Here is a 22741-nt window from a genome sequence, read left to right on the forward strand (position 1 = left end):
TCAAACTCGAGTTTAGATTTGCTAAGTAGAGCTTGAGCTCAATAAAATTTGGTTTGGCTCGATTTGATTGCATCCTTGAAAGAAAAAAAATTAACTATTAAATCATATAATAAACAACTATCAAAATAATATATGAATGTAGTATTTCAACCCGATACCTTAACCTCAACACTCAGAACAAAATTTTGAAAATTCTTATTTTTTATTATTACATTGACTATTCATATTAAACAAATATTTAAGAGATAAAAGAAGTAACTCAAGTCGTGATTGATTGATCGTATAAAGTTAAATTGTGACATTAAATTTATAATCCCTTAATATAAATATTTTTTATAATTCTTTTCGCTGGGCAATGACAATTGTAATCCATATAACTTTTTGTTTTTTATAATAATTTAACCCCCAATTATTTAGATTTAATTACATTTAAACCCTTAAAATTTTATAAAACCCATATTTTATGCCACACGTGGATGCGACTCCAGACACTTAATTTAGTCGGCAGTCAACGTGAAATAATGGGCGAGGGGGCCTGCATGTCACTTTCAGAGGCATAGTGGGCTGACATGCAAATATAAAAGTTGACGGCCTGATTGTAATTAATCCGACTACTTGAGCAAAACTTTTGAGTAAATTGCACTGAGATCCACGTGGTTTATGCTATTTGTATGCACACCCTTTATGATTTTCAAATAATTATGGAGATTTTCTTGGTTTATTATTTTTTTTTTTTTACATGAACACTCATTCTATTACAAACTTTGTTACTTTAACTACTGACATAGTATTTGTTAAAATAATTAAGATAAGGTTGAAATATTTTTTAAATTAAGATATGAAATGATCAAAATAAATCTGAAAAGTATTTCAAGATTTTTATCAAACTATTTGTTAAATTTTTTAGAATGTATCGGAAGATATGTGTTATTTTATTTATCTATAAGGTTCAAAATATGCTTATCTTGAAATAAAAGAGATAACCATATTTGAAAAATATTGAATAAGAAATCACATGACTTCTTTTTTAATGGTTGCCAGATACAGAAATTTTTTTGAATGTTTTTTATATCTTACATTATTCTGTCTATATTTTAATTAAAAAATATTACCTAACTAAATTAAATTTTATTAATCAAAAACTAATTACAAACTTTGTTGCCAAAAAGTCTTGCTGACTTCCTTTTATTCTTAGATTTCCAAAGCGCAATGCAACCTATCAAGTGGACGACAACGAGGGTTTTATCAACTTTATATATATATTTTCTTTTTTTTTTGTTTAATTTGATTAAATTTGACTTAAATTCAACTTAGTTTTTAATTAATATAAATTTTAAGATAAATTACACTCGATACCCTAAGATTTGGCAAACAAGATAGAGACACCTATGACATTTAAGAAATAACAATAATATATAAATGATTTTACAACTTTAATCGCACTTTTTCTTTATCGTTGTTAAAATTATTAATACATTAAAAATATCTTATTACTTTCTTTTGTTTTTCTATATTGTTTTATTCATTTATCCAACAATTGGCTATAATCTAATAATTTATCAATCTATTTCTTTATTTCTATTTAGTTCAACTAAGACTAAACCATTGCTATAGCCAAATTAAAGGAAAAGAGATCGACACATAGTCATATTTTGACTAATTGGCCATACGATGAGAAAAAAAAAGAGATAGAGAAAAAATACAAGAGTATTTTTGTTATATTAAAATTTTTAATATTTGTGAAACAATTGTAGGAGATAAAAAGTGTAGAGTTGTAAAATTAAATGAGGTATTTGTCATTTTCAGAAATTTTTATCTGTTAATTAACTTTTAAGAATGTTAAAAGTATAATTTATCCTAGAATTTATTTTAATTAAGGGTTAAGTGACGGAATTCATACTCCCAAGACATAGATTAAGTGGTCAGATGAGCAATATACTGGTGTTAATTTATTGAGTTGTAAATTCGATTATCATTTTGCGCAAGAACCAAAAACTTGACTTGCGATTTATCTCTTTTGACATAATTGAGGGCATGAATATCGAAGGTTGTGCAAAAACCATCATGCCAAGTGACAAAATTCATAATGGAGTGTACATGCAAAAAATTAAAATTATTTTTAAATTACAAAAAAATATACATTTGCATTCAAATGGTATAATCCAGTAGGGGTTTAAGTACAATTTAGCCAAAACTTTTACAGAGCCTTGTTTGGACGACGTCATAGAACACGAAGGAAGAGCGAAAGAGACACGGCATTGCATCGGTCTCATTTCCCAGGCCCCAGACACCGCCTTATTTGTCCCAACTTTTTCATCTCCGTTCCTCTTTCCTCTCCTTCTCTCTCGCGGATTCTGCTATGCAACATTTACCATTCCGATTCGGCAATTCAATCTGCCAAATTTGGTCATATATCATGATATATATGTAGATACGTACATAAAGGCTCAATCTTTATACATTTTTCTTCCTCCTCCTCCTCCTCCGCCGCCGCCGAGGCCGCAGCCGGCGTTTAGCGCCACCCAGGGTGGTGGTTGAGCCTGCGAGAATGGAGTCTCGGAAGTCACCCCGAAATGGGTACCACCCCTTTTCTTCTTCTCGGAGAGATGTCAATTACAGGTAATCACTTTCCCTGTATTGACGATGGGTTTATTTGTGCATATCTATCTATATATATGTACGTATGTCTGTTTGTCTGTTACATTTTTGATGGGTTGTGTGTGAATTTTAATGAAATCAGAAACAAGAATCTGAACTTCAATTTCTGCATATGCCCGTAATTGTGAATCTTAGCCAGTTAGAGCACAATTTTTGATCTCCTGCTGGAGCACATTGGTAATGAGCTAACTGGATACAGTGATGTTATATAAGTACATATAACGTTGGATGGTTGATTAAACATCTAAAAATGTTATTAGAATGCTTGATTAAATTGTCTCGGTAGTAAGCTAATTTTTATGATTAAATTGCTCAGAATTGCAATTTACAAAAATTGCAATTGGTGTATAGTCCGATGACTTTGTTGTACTATAGCTCTGTATAAATATTGTTTCTTTTTTGTTTAGTTTCCCGGGAGAATAGCAAGAAGGTGCTTTGTAATGCTAGTGCTACCTTAATAACATTGATTAGTTGATTTGAGTGAGGTTTAGGTTGAACGAAAGAATTGCGATCCAATACTTCAAGAATAAGATCCACCACTTTCTACTCTTTGTTGATTGTATCTTCTTCATCCTTCCGCTCATTCTAGGATTCTTGCAATCCCTGTCAATTGCATTTTGCATTTCATTGGAACATCAATCTATAGCAGTTTTCGTGCTATCTGATTGAGAATCAATTGACAGTGGCTTATTTGCTCCATATCTCAATTTTAGAATCTTCTTACTTTCTCGTGTTGGTATTTCAACTGTGATCCTATGAGAATAGCAGAAATATATCCAGAAAATAATATTACTATTCATCCTCACATTAAAGATGAAAAAGATGCCTCAAAATATTTGCATGGTGCAATGTGCATCACGACCTGTTAATGTCTGCAGGTGGGGGAGAAAATTCCTTTATAGTGAGATAAAATTATATAACTAACCCACTTCAAAAATACCTCAATAAGTTGACATTAATACTAAAGCCCCTAAAGTACACCCACTTTTTGCTCTCTGCTGTTTATCACATTTTTTTTTCTGGCCTTGTTCTTTTCTCACTATTCTTTCTTCAATCTCGGCCACACCCTCACTGCACTCTGGATGCATTAGTATGAAGGTACAAGGTCAAATTCGTATCTTGCATTGGGATTTTATTTGAAAAATGTTTGCCAAAATCTGTTTTGGAACCTACATGGTTTGCATTCAAGAGGGGCTCCATATCTGCATAAAAGTTCACATAATTAAAAGTAAACTTTTGTCCATTGATGGTTGTTTAGTATGGCGTGGTTGACCTACACAGGGTGGACTTTACCCATCATCCACCCTCTCAACCTCAAGTGGGTGGAATCATATGGTGTTCCATTTTCACCTGTATAACCCATTCCCCTTCATTGTGGTATTTCACCATTATCTAATGCATTTGTCTATCCTGTCTAGCACTGTTTTATCATATACCTTCAAACCAAGGTGCCTGCATCTGTCTATTGGGATGAGTGCCTTTGTCTAACCTGCACCTCTAAATTGTTATACTCGTACTCTATTTATCTGAATTTTTTTTTTCATCTTGTGCTTACAAAATAAAATGCATATACTCTGTTAATTAAGTGCCTTTAGATGGTCTATGAACGTTTGCACCTATTGAGTGAGATTCTCACATTACTGTACTCAGGGGCGGAGCCAGGAAATTTTAGCAGCATAGGCAAAAATTAAAAAATACATAAAAATTTAAAATAATATAATATTAAAAAAAATATATCAATAAATTATTACAATTGTTCTCGACGCGTTTTCATATTTTGATAACGCTGCATAATAACATCATTATCAATTTCATTAAATATATATTTTTCAATATACACAATCAAACTATCATTTAACCATTGATCTCTAATTCGATTGCACAGCCGAATCTTGACAAGCTTCATGGCAGAAAATACTATTTTTACTGTAGCAATAGCAACAGGAAGAATTAATGCTAGTGTTAAAAGTTTGTAAATTAATGGATATACATCATTTTTCTTCGTCGCTATCAACTTCTGTGTAAGATCACTAAGGCCCTATAGTCCTTCAAAATTCTTATCAGTACGCACATCAATAATATATGTTTCAAATATATCATCAAGCGCCAAGAGATCTATTGGTGAAAAATCTTTAGGATAATACTCACCAAGTCAAATTAACTTCTTCTTATCAAAAACAGAGAATGAATCATCTGGACACAAGCATGCTACACAAAGGCACAATTCACTATTTACCTCAGAAAAACGATCATTCAACTCTTGAAGTTGCATATCAATGACTGCATAAAAGAAATCTACCCGTAAGTGATGCAAATTTGTCATTTTTGGAGTGTTACGTCGTGAACGACCTGGAGGTTTATAAATATCATCCATGTTGGGAACATTAATACTATGCTTCTGATAGCAAGAATAAACTGTTTCCAAAAAAGAATCCCATCCATTGTCCCTCATTGCTTGAAGCTGTTCTTTACAAATTTTCACTAATCTCATGGCATTAGCAATATCTTGATATTTCTTTTGTAGTGCCTTTGACAATTCATTTGACATTCCTAAAATCTTTTTCATGAGATGTAGACTAAATGCAAAGTCAAATGTTATTATTAAACTCAACAAATTATGTGCTTCACCTCTTTTTCCAGAACTTGGAACATCATTAGCAATAATTTCAAGGACATCAATTGTAGGTGAAAACATATGAATCAAGTTCAATAAAGAACCATAATGAGAGCCCCAACGTGTATCACCGGAATGCTTAAGAGTAGTTTGTTGATTAAGGCCTCGTCCACTTGATATTTCACCATGACTAAGTGCTTCAAGAATTTGGAGTATTTGTTTTTCTCTAAGAAGATCATATCGTTTAGCTGATCCTCCAACAACATTCACAACCCTATCAACCAAGTCAAAGAATGCTTCAATCTCTACATGCTTGTTTGCTACGGTTACAAGAGCTAGTTGAAGTTGATGAGCAAAGCAATGAATATAAAAAGCACTTGGGTTCTCATTTAAAATAAGTGCTTTGAGACCATTAAATTCACCTTGCATATTGCTAGCTCCATCATAACCTTGACCTCTCAAACTAGATATACTCAATTTGTATCTAGAAAACAAATTATCAATAGCATCCTTAAGCGAGAGAGCTGTGGTACTCGAAACATGTTCAATACCTACAAAACGTTCAACTATACATCCCTTCTTATTCACATAACGCAAAACACTAGACATTTGTTCCTTAACTGAAATGTCACGAGATTCATCAACTAAAATAGAAAATAACCCATCACCAATCTCGTTGATAATGACATTTATTGTTTCAAAAGCAGCAACACTTATAATATCTTTTTGAATGTCAGGTGATGTAAGTTTGAGATTTTCAGGAGCATTCTTGAAAATAACTGCCTTGATCTCATCATTATGATCTGCTAAAAAGTTCAACAGTTCGAGAAAATTCCCTTGATTATTTGAATCTTCAGATTCATCATGTCCACGAAATGAAAGTCCTTGTCGTATAAGAAATTGAACACAATCTATTGATGCACCCAAACGAATTCGATAGTCATTTCGTGTTTGTTGTGATTGCTTCAAGAAAATTACTCGAATATCTTTCTCTTGATTTATAAAGGCTTTGAACTTAATTCGAGCTTTATTGTGTGGACTATTGTGACTTCCAACGTGCTCTTGAAGTTTTTCTTTCATTTTCCAATTTGAGAACCCCCTATCAACAAAAGTGTCACTACCTCCTCGTTCCACAATTGGTTGGAAAAGATAACAATAGAAACAAAATGCTGCATCTTTTTTAATGCTATATTCTAACCAAGAACGAAATTCATTAACCCAAGAAGCTTGGAAACGTCTCAATGTTGATTTTTCAATTTTTGTCTGTGGAAATTTATGCTTACGAGGATGACAAGGACCTAATTGTATGTATGCTCTTCGAATTTCATCTCGAACATTAACATCATATTCTATAATTGGAATTCATAATCCAGGATCTCTAGGAAGTTGAGTAACATCAATTCTATTATGAATATCTTCACCCCTAACATCCATTTCAACTTGAATATCTCTCTCATCATGAATTTCACTTTGATCCCGGGTAACATTACTTTCTATGCAAATATTACTTTCTTGTCGAACAATATCAGTTTCACTTTGATTCCCAGCAACATTAGATTTCTTTCTATTAGCATTTTGTTCTTCAATAGAAAATGGGGTTGTCCTTTTGTAAAATCTCTCCATAACTGTTGACATTAAATTTAAGAAAAGAACAAAAAATCAGCATAATTTCAAATATGTAATTGAAGGACTAACATAAAAACACAATCTCTAAGTCAACAAAGTTTATTTATTGAGCATAAATAAATATGAGTGAAGTTGAAAAGTGAAAATAAAAACAAAAATCCAACACAACAAATCATTAAATAAAACACTCAGGTTCACAACTGGAGGGGAAGTTGTTTCCGCTGAATAATCAATGTTTTTGTCCATATATATAGATTTTAGATTTTAGATACACTGAGGAAATTATTTTTTATTTTTTACTTTTGATGCAAATTCCACTGTTATTTTGAATGACAGATGATCAAATCAAATCACCATTGCCGCCAGCATGTTGCATTAACAATGAGGGTATTTTATTATTAAGATCACACTTTGATATTTGCTTTAATTATGAGACATGGCTGTCAAAATCAATTTGATTTCTACATATTTCAATTTGATTTCATGAGATTATAAACTATATTTCTACATATTTCTACATAAATTCCCATTAATTTGATTTCTACATATTTCAATTTCTTAATTTTTTGCTAAATAACAAAGCAACTTTGCTAGCAACATTAGAAATCAAAAATTCTAGAGATTATAAACTATTGTATCTGAAAAGAAAAAAGAAGAAAATAAAAACCAAAAACCAAAAACAAAAGAATTAACAATACAAAGCAAAATGAATTGTATACAAACGTGTTCCTTGCCCAAATGCCAGTTCAGTGAAAACAATTGTCTGAAAGTTAAAACAAAACAAAATTTCACTATCACAGAGTCACAGCCTCACGCGTTAAGGACCTAATGTGTAAAGTTTTCCACAATTTTGTTTATTATGTTATAATTAAATTAAAATGTTATAATGTGTAAAAGAAAAATCTCAGCCCCCTCCGACCAAACCCAACTCACTGGTAGTCGCCGCCGGCCATTGTGGTCGGTCGTTTTCGGCGATCAGAGGCAACCACCCGACACCCTTATCCTCATTGACCAACATACCCAAAAATCAACAAAATTCAACGGCTGAATCTTCGTAGATCTAAGCATAAATTTTCGGCCAAACCCAACACCTGCATATATACATATATATCATGGATCTGTGATGAAAAGACTTACCTCCTTGTAGATCGAGGCCAAAGTGGTGAAAATACGATTGGATCGAAGATTAGACGTCGATTTGTGGTTGGATTAGGGTGGGTTCTTGTTCTTGCTTCAGTGCAGTGCGGGGGAGAAAGAGAGACGGTGGAGAGAGATAGAGACAGTAGCCGAGTGAGTGAGGTGGAGGAGACCCTGGTGACCGGCGGCAATGGGGGCGTCCGACAGACCGATTCCGAGTAGAGTAGGTGAGAGAGAGAGAGAGAGAGAGAGAGAGAGAGAGAGGGAGAAAATGAGGCTGGGTTGGGTGAGGGGTGGGGTGGGTCCTGCTACTGCCCGATTTTTAGCAAAAAGATTAAAAAAATTAAATTATATATATAATAATATTTTTTAAAAAAACGGGGTGGGCAATTGGGTTGGGTGCTGCTACTGCCCGATTTTTAGAAAAAAAATTAAATTATATATATAATAATATTTTTTTAAAAAAGCAGTGTGGGCAATTGCCCACCCTTGGCCGGGCGTAGCTCTGCCCCTGACTGTACTCAAGATGGCCAAGGTGCCCTTAAAACTTTATTGCTTTGTTGGCTCTTGTGATCTTATTCCTTCCTATTCTAGAGCGTGATTACTTCCTATTCTAGAGCGTGATTAGAGACTTCTAACACCTACTAAATCTAGAGAAAAAGACAATTATCTTGTTCCTGGTATGGGCATTTTCATCTATGTCTCTTTGCTCCAAGTTCCATTGTCAACACATGGTCACTTTTAATTTACATTCTGATTAGCTTGGCACACAATTCGTTTTGGTTATCCTCACATTTCTATGTACCCTCATGCCTATTATGCGGGCATATTTGCAACTTATGTTCATCACACCCATTCTATGGTTTGACTTCTATATTGCTTATGTATACTAATTTTCCCCTCTTTGACACTAGTTCCACCGTTCAAAATTTCTTCAAAAAACATGTATAAGTTTCTAATTATTTGTCTTGGGTAGCAGTAGCACAACCCTTTTCTTCACAAATATGAAGGACTCTTCATTCAAACAAGAACATGCACCCCTCCAAAGCTAATGTTCCCAAGAAAATCACGATCTTCTTTTTAGACCTAGCACTTGTTTTATTTCAATAAAAATCCAAAATTTGAAAAATAGCTGATATAAACATCTAGAATGTAAACACTGATCTAATTTCTATTTTTAAAGATATTCAAGCCTAGTATTTCTTCATTATAGTAATATTCTATAATTGCTACTCTATTTGATGATTGTAGTCTCTGTTTATCAGCTTTTTTCCAGATATGATCATTGTTGATCTAATTCAAATCATAATTGATCAGTCTTGAAATCTGATAATATGTTTGATTTTGTTAATCCATTCAAAATAGAAAAATTGCACCAACCAGTGAATCTATAGCAGTTGAAAATTTCACATCTTTTTACGTCCTAATTTAGCAGATTTTTGTTTTCCAAAACTACTATTTATAAAAAAATAACTAAACTACCATCCAAACCAATTTAATTAGCAAATTACAACCCAAGTAAAAACTCTTGGTTGAACCAGAGATTTTTTTTGCTTATGTTTTGAAAGAACCGCCGATTCAAACTAGCGATTTTATATTGACATGGAACAAGAAGTGATAATTTGTTAAATAATTTTGGAGTAGTTTAGTAATTTTCTTTTATAAATAATATTAGTTTTCATAGAAAATTCAATTCGGAAAAACAATTTTTTGGCTGTCAATTAGGGCATGTTTCATGGCATTACACCATACCATATTGCATTCTTGTTGTATTAAATGCAAGCAGCTTTCTCATGTTTTACTCTGCTGTCAACTTTACCAAATTTGTTCTCCTTTTCTATTCACGTACTTCCTAGACTGGTCTTACCAATTAGATCTGATTGACTAGCTCTAATATCACTTCGTGAGTCGAATGTGCATGAATAAAAATGAAGAAAGTAGATATAGCAAAAAACACCTAATTTATGTGAAAAAGATGAATTAAAAATATGCCGATTAGTCAATTGAAAATGAAGAAAGTATATAATAGTGCATAACACCTAATTTATGTGACAAATACTCTCATAATGAATACAAAAAAACCTTCGGGCAAATATTAATTCTCCACTATCAAGAAAATAATGAAGTACACAATCTTTGCATTAGATAAACAACTACTCTCTCCACAAAGGTGGATATAAAAAATGTCTCCCAAAGTTCTGCCAAAAGCTTGAGTAGTACAATAATACAAAGCATAGTTTCTCCTCTTGTACTATCACACACACCTAATACAAGAGGTATACATACACGAACACTTATCTATTGCTCTACTTTTTTCTTAGGAGAGCAATATTTAACCAAATCATTATTTCTATATCCCTTGATCACAATATGAGTAACATGTGTCAAATGATAAATAACAGTGTTCTAAAAATCGGGCTAGGCGCCCGCCTAGGCGCCGCCTAGCCGCTAGGCGGCCGCTGGCCGCCCCGAAATTGCTCTAGTCGGGCCTCCTAGGCGCCGGCCCGAGTAAACGTCCGGCTTGGGCGCCCAGGCGGCCCAGGTGACGCCTAGTCGGCCAGCACGCCTAGGGCTTTTTAGGGCTTTTTTTACTAAATCATAAATCGAACCTGTTAGCGTCTCCCCCTCTTCACTCTCTTCTCACCTCAACGCTGCTGCCTCAACGTCGCCAAGCTTCATCGGCCCGCCAGTAGCTCATCGTCGTTGCTGCGTCCAGCTCCATCCTCGCCGCCAAGCTTCATCGTCATCGCCTCTTATCTGTCGCGTCCTCCTCATCCTCGTTGCCTCAGCGTCGTCGCCCCCGCCCCCGTCCTCGCCGTCGAGCTCCATCTCCGCCGCGGCAAGCTCCATCTCCGTCTACTCGTAACCTCTCTCTCTCCCTCTCTCTCTCTCTCTCTCTGTGGGTTGTGCGTTTTTGCTGCGTTTCTGGTTTGTTTTTTATTTTTTATTTTATTTCATTTTCTTTTCTATTTATATATAATTATTAGATTTATATTTAATTTTTATTATTAATTATATATATTCTATAATATTTGCAAAAAATCTGCTACTTGCTTATAGTATATTGATGTTTTTATTATTGGTTTATGTTGCATTATTAATGCTTTTCAACTTTGATTTAATTAAAAATAACATCAAATTACATTATAAAATTTAAAAAATAAAAAAAAATAACAGTTTTCTAGGCTCCGCCTAGGCCCCGCCTAGGCGCTAGGCCCCAGCTTGGCGCCCGACTAGCGCCTAGCGCTTTTTAGAACACTGATAAATAAATTTGTAAGGAAAACATAAAATCTTACTTGAATATCAAGTTGTCTATGAACCTTTCTGGTCTAAAAAATGTCAAGGTTTGGAAATTTAGCATTGTAAAGGTAGATAGCAATAGTTTTTTCCCCTCTCTCTCTAGGCCATGGCACCATAAAAAAATGTAAGAATAGGTTCTGTTTGCATCCAAACAAATGATCATTGTCTGATGATATTGGAAGATGTGAGGCATGTTCCTCAACTAAGGCTCAACTTATTTTGGTATTGCACTAAATTGGCAAGGATGTGATAACCATTTTGGTAGTGGCAATTGAAAATGTACTAGAAGTTTTCTGGTTGTTGCTTAAGGACAAGTTAGCAGCAAGTTAAATTGATTTGCATAAAAGTATACTCAACAATTTGAATGCTGTTGAAGATGAAACTTAAAAATTTAGTGGCAAAAGAGGCTTGCTAATATCGATAGAAAAGGTTGTGTATTCTAGAAAAGAAAGCTTTTATTTACTTTGTCAAAAGTTATTTTAAACCCTTATAAGCATTGCTTGTTTGGCAAGCATCATGAAGTCTCATTTAGCTTCTTCACTAAATGCATTAAATTTTCTTATGATTCACACCAAGGTATATGGTCCCATGAAGAGTCCTTAGGTGGCAATTATTTTGTGACATTATTGATGATGCTAATATTAGGTATTTCAACACTTTCAAACGTTCCTAAAGTGGTAGGAATAGAGATTAGAAAGTGATTGAAGTGTCTTTGTAGTGATAATCTTAGGGAGTAGATTTCAACTTAAAACACCCTCTGCTCATGACATTTGGCATGCGGTGGCAGTTCCTGATAGTCCACAGAAAAATGTTGTTGTCTGGAGAATGAATTGCACTGTTTTTATGTTTTACAAAGCTGCTTAAACTGGTTTAGGAAGAAGCTATTCTCATTTCATGCTACCTAATCAACAGATCTTCACCAATTCCTTTGGCTTTTTAATATTTCAAGGAATGTATGGTCTGGAAAAATTTGACATTTGTGAAAATTTGGCAAGGCATTTGCACCTGTAACGCAGAGCAGAGATGAAAACTTGATGACGAAGCTAGTTCATCTAGTTTTGTGGCTATGGAGATGAAGTGTTTGGTTACATATGCGAGGCCCATAGGAACATAAAATGCTTAGAAGTAGAGATATTACTTTCATGAAAGCCAGAACTTAAGAAGATTTTAAGAAAACTAAGAGGTCTGGCATTGATTGTGTTTTAGATTTCATACTTTTTCTTTATTCTTCTTCTTTTTTTTTTTAACCATCATTCCAATTGGAAAATTTATATAACTATAATGGTGTTGATGATGAACGATACCTGATGAAGCTTCGAATCTAGATTTTCCAAATGGTGTTGATGATGAACCTTACCTGATAAAGAAAGTGCTGAGTAAGGGAGAAACCCTTTCCACAAGAATTTATATAACCACAATTCAGGAGATGGACTAAGGAGCATGAAGCCATCAAAATGGGCCTGAGATGTTCAGGAGTTACAAATTCATAATGATGAAGATAATTGGATTAAAGCAATATAAGATGAGATGAATTCTTTACAGGAATATGGAGCTTCCTAAGAGAAAAAAAGGTACTAAAGAGCAAATGAGTTTTCAAGTTGAGGAAGCATGTCAAGGAAAAGCTAGGGAAGTACAAGGTTCAATTGGTTGTCAAAAGTTTTCAGTAGAATAAATGTATTGTCTTTGATGGAATCTTCTTACCAGTTGTGGCAATGACATCTATTCTGATGGTTTTAGTAATAATGATTAGCATGAATCTTCAACTTGAGCAATTGAATTTATTGAGGGTAAAAATAATAATGTAAAAGATAAAGTTAACCATCTATCTACTAGCTTAAGCTTTTAGATGAGTTGATTGTTAACAATTTAGTAGAGTTTAAAGCTTGCTTTTATCCACTGGTAAGGCACTTATATATATAAGCTAAAAGGATTTAATATTAAAGGGAAAGAGCACTTGGTCTGTAAGTTTTTTCTTATTATTGTATGATGTCTGCCTGCTAATTATTGGGCAGAATGCTAAATCAATTGTCAAGCTGAGAAAGAGCTGTTCCTTTGACATAAAGGAATTAACCCCAGTATAAAAAATATTGGTTAAAGAGAACCTGGGAAATGTGGTTGTCATTTGAAGAAGTATGCTGAACAAGTAATCAAGTAGTTCAACATGAACAATGTTAAGCCAATCAGTAGACAATTGAATAATAATTTTGGCCTACCAAGAAAACAAGAGATGGCATGGTAGGTAGTTCTTACACACCTAACTAGAAAGTAGAATGTATCCAATGGCATATCCCTTGCTGGAAATTGCTCATGCAGTTAAAGTTTGTGTAGGTTCTTGTCTAATCCAGGTAGAAAGCATGAGGAAGAAGTCTAGTGAATGCTGAGATATTTGAAGGTTCTAAATCAATCTTCAAAGGTTATACAGGTGCTTTCTAAATCAATTTTTGGAGATCATACAGACATTGGTATCTTAAATAAAATTTTTACTCCAGGAATTGGGTTTAAAGGATTGAATGTGTTATACCGTTATTGCACTCAGACATTGATCCGTCTAATATGGTGGTGAAAGTTATTACGATGGAAAAAACTTTTTTTAGATTCATAGCTAGAATAAACATGTAAGTAAAGGGTTGATGTTTATGTAGACGAATAGGGTCTACAAAGGCCTAACATGGTAGCCTTTTTGGGCAAAGTTAATATCTGAAGAAGATTTTCTGTGATTCATGCGGATTTATCTTATCATTTAGCACCAAGATTTCTGTACAAAATGGGGTTTCTGGAGATGGAAATAATTCCTCATGTAAGAAAACAAGTGCGGCATACACCATTTTTAGTGTTAGCAAAAGCAAGGAGAATATCCATTTTATTTTTTGTATTTTTTAAGTATTAGGGTATACACTTGGGAGATGTTTTGTAGCCATCTTTCTGAAGAGATTATTTGTTTTTCTCAATTTTAGAGAGATTATGACCTCATTATTTTATTGATATAGAGTTATCTTTGGCCATTGTTTTTTCCTCTTAATTATTCGAGAACTTTTGTGTAAATTTGGTGTTATGTACTATTATCTGTTTTCTTCATTTTCATTCGCTAATTAACATGCCAATTAAGTGACATGTAAGGCAAGTTGTGCCCAACATTTCAGGCCATACTTTTATGTTTTGTTTTGGAAAATTATGTGTCAAACATTTCTTTCTTCCCAATTTCTCAATTTCTGTTTTTCTCTTCTCTATGAACTCTTGAGTGCGAAGGATTACCACAGGAACTATGGCCAAATGCATACCCAAAATCAAGGGTTTGGGGATTGGTTCGAACTTATTAAAACTATCACCAATTTTTTTTTTTCCCGTTCTCCTCCTACAACTCACCAAAAAGAAAAAAATTGTTCTCTGAATTTTGAAATTGATCAGAATGAAACACTTTCCAATTGGAAAATTGATCCATGGCTACTATAATGTGGTAATTGCGGTGATATCATCATTTTTTTGGGCGAGAACCTGTTTGTTCAACAATTCAACTACTATGCTTGAAACACTATGGGATAAGAATTTCAGTAGAAATATCACATCTTTGGGAATAGAGCTCAGAGAATGTTTTCACCCTGGCATTTTTTCTTCACATTCTCTTTCAAGTAGTCTAGGAAGTAGTTTCAACTTCTTTTTTTAATGTGAAGTGGTGGTGGAGCCTCTCATACATTAGGGATGCCCTTTTTATGAAGTGGCGGCAGTCATGTAACCTATCAACCAAAAAAAAAAAAAAGAAAAGGAAAGATAAACTATGGATTGATGTCATTTTCTAATTCTGAATCAGGGTTTTCAAGTGTATTAATACTGAGGTAGCATCATTATGAATTGAGAATATTATTATTGGATCAAGTCCATGGTTCTCAATCATTTGAAGAGAGACAAACTACCATTGTCTGAATGTGTGAGTACCATCAAAGAATCAATAGTTACTTATACAATTTAGCACTGGGACCAAAAGCATTTTCCTGCTTTTTCTGTGTTGATGTGTATTGAATATGGTACTAACATAAATTGGATCATCTTTGAAGGGATTAATTATGAAGAGGAGGAGAATTAGATACCTAGAAAAGCCCCCTCTTCTGCCAGCTAACTTTTCTTTTACTGGAGGGGTTGAGTGTGATAAAGTTAAAATGATTCATCTTATCATGCTTAGCTTCATTTTATCCTTAACTCATGGCCTTTTAATGTCTATGATGGAGCTTGTGTTTCACAAATAAGGAATTAGAGAACCTTAGGGGTTGTTTACTTGTGGAGAATGTTTTATGTTTTCCATTTCCAGTTTTTATTTCTGTTTCTGTGTTTTCTTTTCTACAGAAAACTAGAGAAAAAATGGAAAACGTGCTCATTTTTGTCAAATATGAAACTAGTTTTAGTCTTCAAAAAACGAGAAAACATGTTCAAAATCAGGAAATTTTCTACGTGGAAACATTAACTGAAAATAACTGGATTTAATCGGCGGCGAAGGAACTGCGACTGTGACGGATCTGCAACTCACAACAATGGGCAATGGACAGCAGTGACAGATCTGCAACTTATGGTTACGGACGGCGGCGAAGCTGAAGAGGAAAGGTCGGCAACTCACGACGACAGATCTGCAGCGATCGGCGGCAACAGGCCTGTGAAGTTGAAGAGGAACGGTTGCTGGAGGAAGCTGAAGGGTCTGTGACGATTGGTGACTCCTAGTGTCGATTGGTGGCTCACAGCAAGGGATCTGCAATGATGGTGGTGAAGGACCTGCGAATCTGAAGAGGAGAGGTCGATGGAGGAAGAGGAGAGGATGGTGACGGTTGGTGACACATAGCAAAGGTGAAGCACAATGGTTGGCGACGCTCGGCTTTATGATGATGGATGTGAAGAAGACGACTACAAGAGGAAGAAGAAGACTGCAAGAAGATGGCTTTTTCTGCAAAGGGAAGAAGAAGACTGCAAGATGAAGATCTTGGGACAGTGGGTTTTCGATTTTGTGAAGGAGGCAGTTTGATCTTGGGACAATCCAAGGGAAAACATTGGAAAAACTTTGGAAAACTTGATAAATCCATTTGAACACAGTTCCTAATTTTCTATTCCTGTGGAAAATTTTTCGGGAAAACTGGGGTAGTTTTCTGTAAGTGAACAGCCCCTTATGTTTTCTAATAGAATTCAGTCCTACCCAGAAACCGGTTTTGATTTTTCCTCTAAGAATGGAAAACCCTCAGAAACAGTCATCTTTTCATTCATTACTCATCTAGTTGGTCCCAATCTTTACCAGCAACTGACTGTATTTGTTGACACGTATGGTTGACAACTTGATGTAATTGACATAATGAACAAAATTGACAAATATCAAATGAGAAATGAAATAACTTATTTGGTTGCATTGCATGTTGATTCTTTACAATGCAATTCCCTTAATCTTGTGTGTTCTTTGTAATCATGAATCTTTTAAGCGTTTTGAAACTGTAAGAATAGGTTATTTATGCTTGCAATGACAAAGTAGTCTTTTCCATGCAGCTGTGGATCTTGTGGATATGAATTAAACCTCAGCTCCTCAAGTCGGAACACATCTATGATCGGTTCCAAATATGGTAAATCCATAAAGAGTGGGATCATATCGTTTTTCTATATTGATGAGAGCAGATATTCTCAAGTAGAAGAATTGCGATGCATACCATACATCTCCAAGAACTCATGGGGTTTGTTCCGTAGGAGAACAAAACTTCTGTGCCGTAAGTGTGGTAACCATGTTGGAACTGCTTACGATGATCTTGCCTCACCATACCCCCTTGTGTCAGATGGATCGGATTCAGCCTCAGGAAGTGAAACCTCGGTGCGTAGGAAGTATGACATTAAGATCCGTGCTTTACAACCGTCCTCTGAAGAAGCTGGTATGCCGCTTGCTGTCTAAGGTACTGGAGCAAGTATTATTTTGTGTGCGCGTGCTCTCTTCAAGTGGAAAACCACTTGTCCTATGCCAGCAATTTTGGATTGTTCCAATGGGATCTGCAAAATGTGAAATATCCTTTGACATGCTATTTATACAAATCAAAAGTAGATTTTTTTCTGATTTGTTCAGCAAATATGCGGATAAGTGAAAGAAATTGCCCAAGGGGCTGTTGCTGTGTATAGAGATGTTTGTCATGTTGCTCTGTCCTCAACTTTTTCTCCCTTTCTTAGTTTGCTTTGACCTGTAAATGAGCAGCAGTTTGGATATTTCCTAAATAAGAGTATTGTGTGAATGTTGGTTTTGCACAACTGGGGGTGACTTAGTAAGAGGTATTGAAAAACTGGAGAGTAGCAGGCTAGCTGATCTAGTACTTGATTGTCAAATTGTTTCGAGTTTATTGAGATTGCTTTGGTTTATTCTTGTGTGCTTCTTTCGGGTTCTGAACATTTGCTCTGCATTTGGGAGTAGATATCTATCTGTCTGTCTATCTGTGCACATGACTTTATTTTATGGCCTCTCAAGAAAACAGAAAGAAATTGAATGAGTGCTTTCACAGGTTGATGCCATTCCTTCTCAAAACTGTTATGAAATTAATAAATCTTGTCTATTAATATCCTTTGTTGAGAATGAATCTTGGTAGATGATATTATTTTACCACGGGTTTGAATTGTGAAAAATAACTTATTTACAAGGTGATTAAGTCGTGCTGTATTGGAGGTGTCCTCTTAATATTCTTTCATCGTTGCTGCTGTTGTTATGGTTTGACACTCCACCTTGGCCAGCTGGAACAGGCGCCCAATCCTCTTCTGCCCCCAAGTAAGATGCCATGTGGCCTTGCATGTACTACTCTTGGCTGCGGTCCTTTGTTCTCTCCTCCCATTTGCCAACACCATTCTGTTCAAACTTGAAAGATATAAAAGAATCTGCAACCAAATAAGAAAGAAAGAAAAAAGAGATGGTAGTTAATGCAACAAATAGTTGTACATATTTTGGACCACCATGTTGTTATAGATAATAAGTTCTCTGCTCATCATCCATTTAACTTTACTATGTATTGATGCACTCTAATTATCCTAAATACTCTACTAAAAATTATTTTTAATAACATTATCAATTCTCTCACTTTACCGAGTTGATTGAATGATGTATAATCATCTAAGCATTAAAGGGACTCAATATTACTTGTAGTTAAGAATTAATGTTTTCAATCTCATGTGTAAATAGAAGTGAACAATTATAACTTAATATATTGAATTTTTTAAATATAATAAGACATCACTATATATGTATACAATCAATTTCGCTAGGCAAAACATCAAAAAGGGAAAAAAATTGAAGTGGGTTCTTTTCACACACTAGCTAGATAGTAAAATAAAACATCTAATATGAGTGATGATAATGCAAGATATAAAAATATTTACAAGCATATACATTCACATATATATCCGTGAAAGTTTTGTATGTAACATGAATATTTGAGTGTCAAACTAGTCTTAACTTAGTCTCATATATATCTGACATGAAGATTAAGTAAGATTTATTTTTTTACACGAGAATATGTTGATATTGGTTTTAACTCTTTTTCATATTTTTTTAGTAAAAAATAAAATAAAAAAAAGAGGACTTGACAGAAGGAAGTTGGAAGACAAATTAACAAGGTGTAGTACCTTGTGGGCTGGTGGAGGCATATGAGATCGTGCTTGGGATGAAACTCAAAGAGATAGAGAAGAGATTCCAAAGCAAAGATCTCAGGGAGGGTGATGGAGGTGGATTCCTTTGCTGCCAGGATGAGGAGCCTCTCATTCAAGCACACCCCAGCAATCTCTTGCTTGGGAACATGCGTTTTGCCTTCTCTATGGTGCTCATTCATGTTCATGGCAATTTGGGGATAGAGAGAGATGGGAAATGAATGTTTATATAACAGTAAGTTTTGATAATAACTAATAAGAGTAAAATTACATCTAAAAACAACCCAAATTAGGATAGTATTATATGTAAATAATATATTTTTATGGAATCTTTACATTAAAATAATATATTTGCTGCATAATTCATTTTATTGAGCCGATTAAGCTAGGGCACTCCTGAGGGAGCTTGAAAATGACCAAAACTAAGTCCTATTTTCTCTCTGGGCTTTTATGAGGCATTCATTAATCCATGCCTAATTTGAAGAAAATGCAACAATTAATTTATCAATTCGATTGGTGGAAATGAAATGCTTTCATCATCTAACTCGGAAGGTTCAAAATTTCTGAGATGAGCCAACACACATGCTTTTGTATTTATCCAATGCATATGATTTATAAACGGTTCCTAATAAATCTACTCAATAAACACCTAAAAGGCAATAATTCCATGAACCAACCAAATCCAACGCCGGGAGAAATAATTCCAAAACACAGTCTCTGAGAATTTTCTTCTGAATTTTTGTAAAACCAGTGCATTATTATTATTATTATTATTTTTTTTTTTTTTGGGGGGGGGGGGGGGGGGGGACCCCTTTAGCCCATACAGCGTCAGTTTATGGGAAAATAAACGATAATTAAAAAGAAAAAAAAACATTCCCAACGCTCTTTATGCTTTCATTATGACAGATGTACTAGAAATCTTTAACACGATGATTAGGCTCAACCCTATAAAATGTTTAAGGTACCAACACAGATTTTTTTTTTTTAACCATTGCAGGACTTCAACGCTCCAAGACCAAATCAAAAAACACCCTGAAAAAAATGAAATCTATCTCGACTGTAGATTGATTAGCTTGGTGCTGATCCTCCATTGGCATTATCTTGTTGATTGACAGGAGGCGGCACTCCCGAAAACATCTCCATAACAGACCTCAAGGCCCCCGATAGATCCTCAGGCATCATCTGTTCCCCAAAATTGACATTCATGCTGCCACTTATTCCTATCTCTGGCTCGGCAAATGTATCAGCGTTGTTAGCTGCTTCTTGCCCGCCCCGAGAGCTCTGTCCCTGATACACATTTGCAGCCATGTTCATAACCATATTTGCAATATCAGCAGGAAGGCCGCTAGTGTTGAATGGCATGGATGTAAATGATGGAGGCATAGCATGGCTCCTTGACCCCTCTCCAGACTCTTGATGATTTGATTCTTGACTTGTGGAACTTGAGCCCTGGAAGTTAAAATAAAAAAATAAAAAAAATTGCTTGAATGCTACCATAAACAAGATGATACATTCAGTGGAGAAAAACTACTACAAACTTTAAAGGTTTAATTGCATTAGCACTCCTGTATTTTGCACCCAATCCCACTTTGTCCCTTGAGTTTCCAAAATTAAACATCCTATGCTAGAGGTTAAAGTTAAAATGCTACCTCTCCATTGCCTTTAGTGAATCTGATGAAAAATGTTTGTGTTCCAGAAAATGGAGTGAGTTTTATTTGGGATTTCTGTCATATTTCCATAGCATATGTTCTTCCCCAACAAAGCCAAAACATATGTTTGATTTCATATCTCTAGTTACCAGCCTTTTAGGTAGAAATTCTCTTTCTCAATTCTGTCAACACTGTATTCTCATTTCTAACAGGGACAATAAATAGCCAAAGTTACACCAAACAGATTTCAATGACCTTTTCCCTCTTTTATACAATTGGAACCACCACCAAAAGATGCTGTTCCAACTATACGTTGAGCATATGTATTTGGTAAAGGACCTATTCCATAACATTTCAGAATTTCTACAATCGCCATATTGATGACTATATTATATGTGGTAATTAGTCAACTCCATATATAATAGGAAAATAAAAAAAGAAAATCAAAATTAAGGAGAAAATGTGTTTCCACTCCCCAGCCCATCCAGAGAGCAGGGGAGGGAGGGGGTTCCAAACACAAATTAAAAATATTTTTATCCTTAAGAAATTTGAGAAAATAAGAAATAAATCAAAACTTTTTGTCAATGCTTTGCCCCAATTTTTGGAGAACAGAAAAGTGCATTGCACAAACATCATAGATCAAAGGAATTTTACTGCTAGCAAATTGTCAAGCAACTATGACCTTTTGCCCTTGTTGAGGATAAAACATGCAACCGATATATTTGACATCTATTTTGCTGATAGAGTTTCAATATTTTTCCCTTGCATACACATTCTTTGAAATGAGATTTAGCCCCTTAGTATCCTTCCTAACCTATGTTTGAAACTCAATTATCGGATGGAATAGAGATTACCTGATCATGTTCTGTCCTCCTCATCTCTTCATTCAATTTTTGCTTTGCCACCTAGGTGCCAAGGTAAATGAGAGCCAAAAATAGTTAAAAATAATGATGATAATGTGTCCAAAAGTGGCAAGAAAGATATTTGATCTTATTCCCCTTGAAGGGTTCAATTGAATATATATAAAAGATGTTCTACCACAATATGCAGCTTCCAAATCTAGATTAGGAAAGATTAGGTAGTTTTCTAATCTAGATTTGGAAATATATACAATTTAGGATACAACTGAAACATATAAAAGACAATCTTCTAGAAGATATAGCACATAAATATAGAAAGCAAGATCAAGCATATCAAGTCCAAAAATATGGACAAGGTATCTTGGGTAGTTTATAACACTCCCCCTCAAGATTGTGAGTGAATGTCATGCATTCCAATCTTGCTTAGTAATCTTTGACATAGAACTCCCGATAGACCTTTTGTCAAGATATCTGCCAGTTGATCACTTGTAGGTATGAATGGGGTGCAAATCAGTCCACTGTCCAATTTCTCTTTAATAAAATGTCCATTCACTTCAACATACTTTGTTTAGTTGTGTTGAACTGGATTGTGTGCAATGCTCATAGACGATTTATTGTCACAATAGTCTCTTAGGTGCTGTCCAATTGACCTTGAGGTCATCCAATAGTATCTTAAGCCATAGTAATTCACAAATCCTTAGTGCCATTGACTTGAACTCTGCTTCAGCACTTCACCGAGCCACAACGTTTTGCTTCTTCTCCAAGTCACAAGATTACCTCCTAGAAATGTGCAATATCCGAATGTAGACCTTCTATCCATCATAAACCCCGCATAATCAGCATCTGTATAGGCTTTAAGAGACATTGCTTCTCCTCTTTTGAACAATATACCTTTTCTGGGAGTCCCCTTTAAATAATACAAGATCCTATATATTGCCTTTAGGTGAGTCTTCTTGGAATTGTGCATGAATTGACTGACCACACTCATTGCATAAGCAATGTTCGACCGAGTATGTGCTAGGTAAATAAGCTTCCCTACTAGTATTTGATAGGATTCTTTATCTACCACATCATCCTCTGGAACCTCTCCTAATCGGTGATTAGGCTCAATTGGTGTGTCAACAGCCTTGTTTCCTAACATCCTTGCCAAGAAATACTTCAATCTGCCTAGTTCTTTGATTTCAAACTCTTTGACTAGACATCCTCTCAATGTTTCTATGCCCTCTATATCATCGGTTACAATAATGTTGTCCACATATAACAAT

General features: G+C 34.8%; 3 protein-coding genes across 5 annotated transcripts in view; 1 reads left to right on the top strand and 2 right to left on the bottom strand.

The window, feature by feature from the left end:
• The first annotated feature begins 2249 nt into the window (after nt 1-2249).
• LOC127808809 (uncharacterized protein At4g08330, chloroplastic) lies at nt 2250-17695 on the top strand. Of its 2 annotated transcripts, none has more exons than XM_052347446.1 (2): nt 2250-2619; nt 15821-16833. In XM_052347446.1, exons 1-2 carry the CDS (start codon nt 2549-2551, stop codon nt 16020-16022), a joined length of 273 nt encoding a protein of 90 aa, XP_052203406.1. In that variant the 5' UTR covers nt 2250-2548; the 3' UTR covers nt 16023-16833. The 2 variants fall into 2 exon arrangements, with proteins under 2 accessions (XP_052203406.1, XP_052203405.1); XM_052347445.1 differs by lacking the exon at nt 15821-16833 and adding an exon at nt 16847-17695 and having other exon boundaries at nt 2256-2619.
• A 309-nt stretch (nt 17696-18004) lies between these two features.
• Nucleotides 18005-19149, bottom strand: LOC127807748 (uncharacterized). Its single transcript, XM_052345802.1, has 2 exons — nt 18947-19149; nt 18005-18173 (listed from the first exon to the last, which is right to left on the bottom strand). The coding sequence occupies exons 1-2, from the start codon at nt 19147-19149 to the stop codon at nt 18005-18007; spliced, it is 372 nt and encodes a 123-aa protein (XP_052201762.1).
• A 689-nt stretch (nt 19150-19838) lies between these two features.
• LOC127808810 (uncharacterized) overlaps nt 19839-22741 on the bottom strand; it is an 84392-nt gene continuing 81489 nt past the window's right edge. For both annotated transcript variants that reach the window (XM_052347448.1, XM_052347447.1), the window contains exons 9-10: nt 21471-21521; nt 19839-20416 (exon numbers count right to left, since the gene is read on the bottom strand). In XM_052347448.1, coding sequence (XP_052203408.1) covers nt 20036-20416; nt 21471-21521 — 432 coding nt within the window. In that variant the 3' untranslated portion in view covers nt 19839-20035. The remainder of the gene's footprint in view (nt 20417-21470; nt 21522-22741) is intronic.

The sequence above is a fragment of the Diospyros lotus genome, chromosome 8, assembly GCF_014633365.1.
Source record: "Diospyros lotus cultivar Yz01 chromosome 8, ASM1463336v1, whole genome shotgun sequence".
Classification (NCBI taxonomy): domain Eukaryota; kingdom Viridiplantae; phylum Streptophyta; class Magnoliopsida; order Ericales; family Ebenaceae; genus Diospyros; species Diospyros lotus.

Excerpts from the sequence above, each read along its gene's own strand:
- LOC127808809 (XM_052347445.1), top strand. The coding sequence starts at position 2,549 with ATGGAGTCTCGGAAGTCACCCCGAAATGGGTACCACCCCTTTTCTTCT. Across the intron at positions 2,620-16,846 it reads CGGAGAGATGTCAATTACAG|CTGTGGATCTTGTGGATATG; the intron begins GTAATCACTTTC and ends TTTTCCATGCAG.
- LOC127807748 (XM_052345802.1), bottom strand. The coding sequence starts at position 19,149 with ATGAATGAGCACCATAGAGAAGGCAAAACGCATGTTCCCAAGCAAGAG. Across the intron at positions 18,174-18,946 it reads TGCCTCCACCAGCCCACAAG|AATGGTGTTGGCAAATGGGA; the intron begins GTACTACACCTT and ends AAGTTTGAACAG.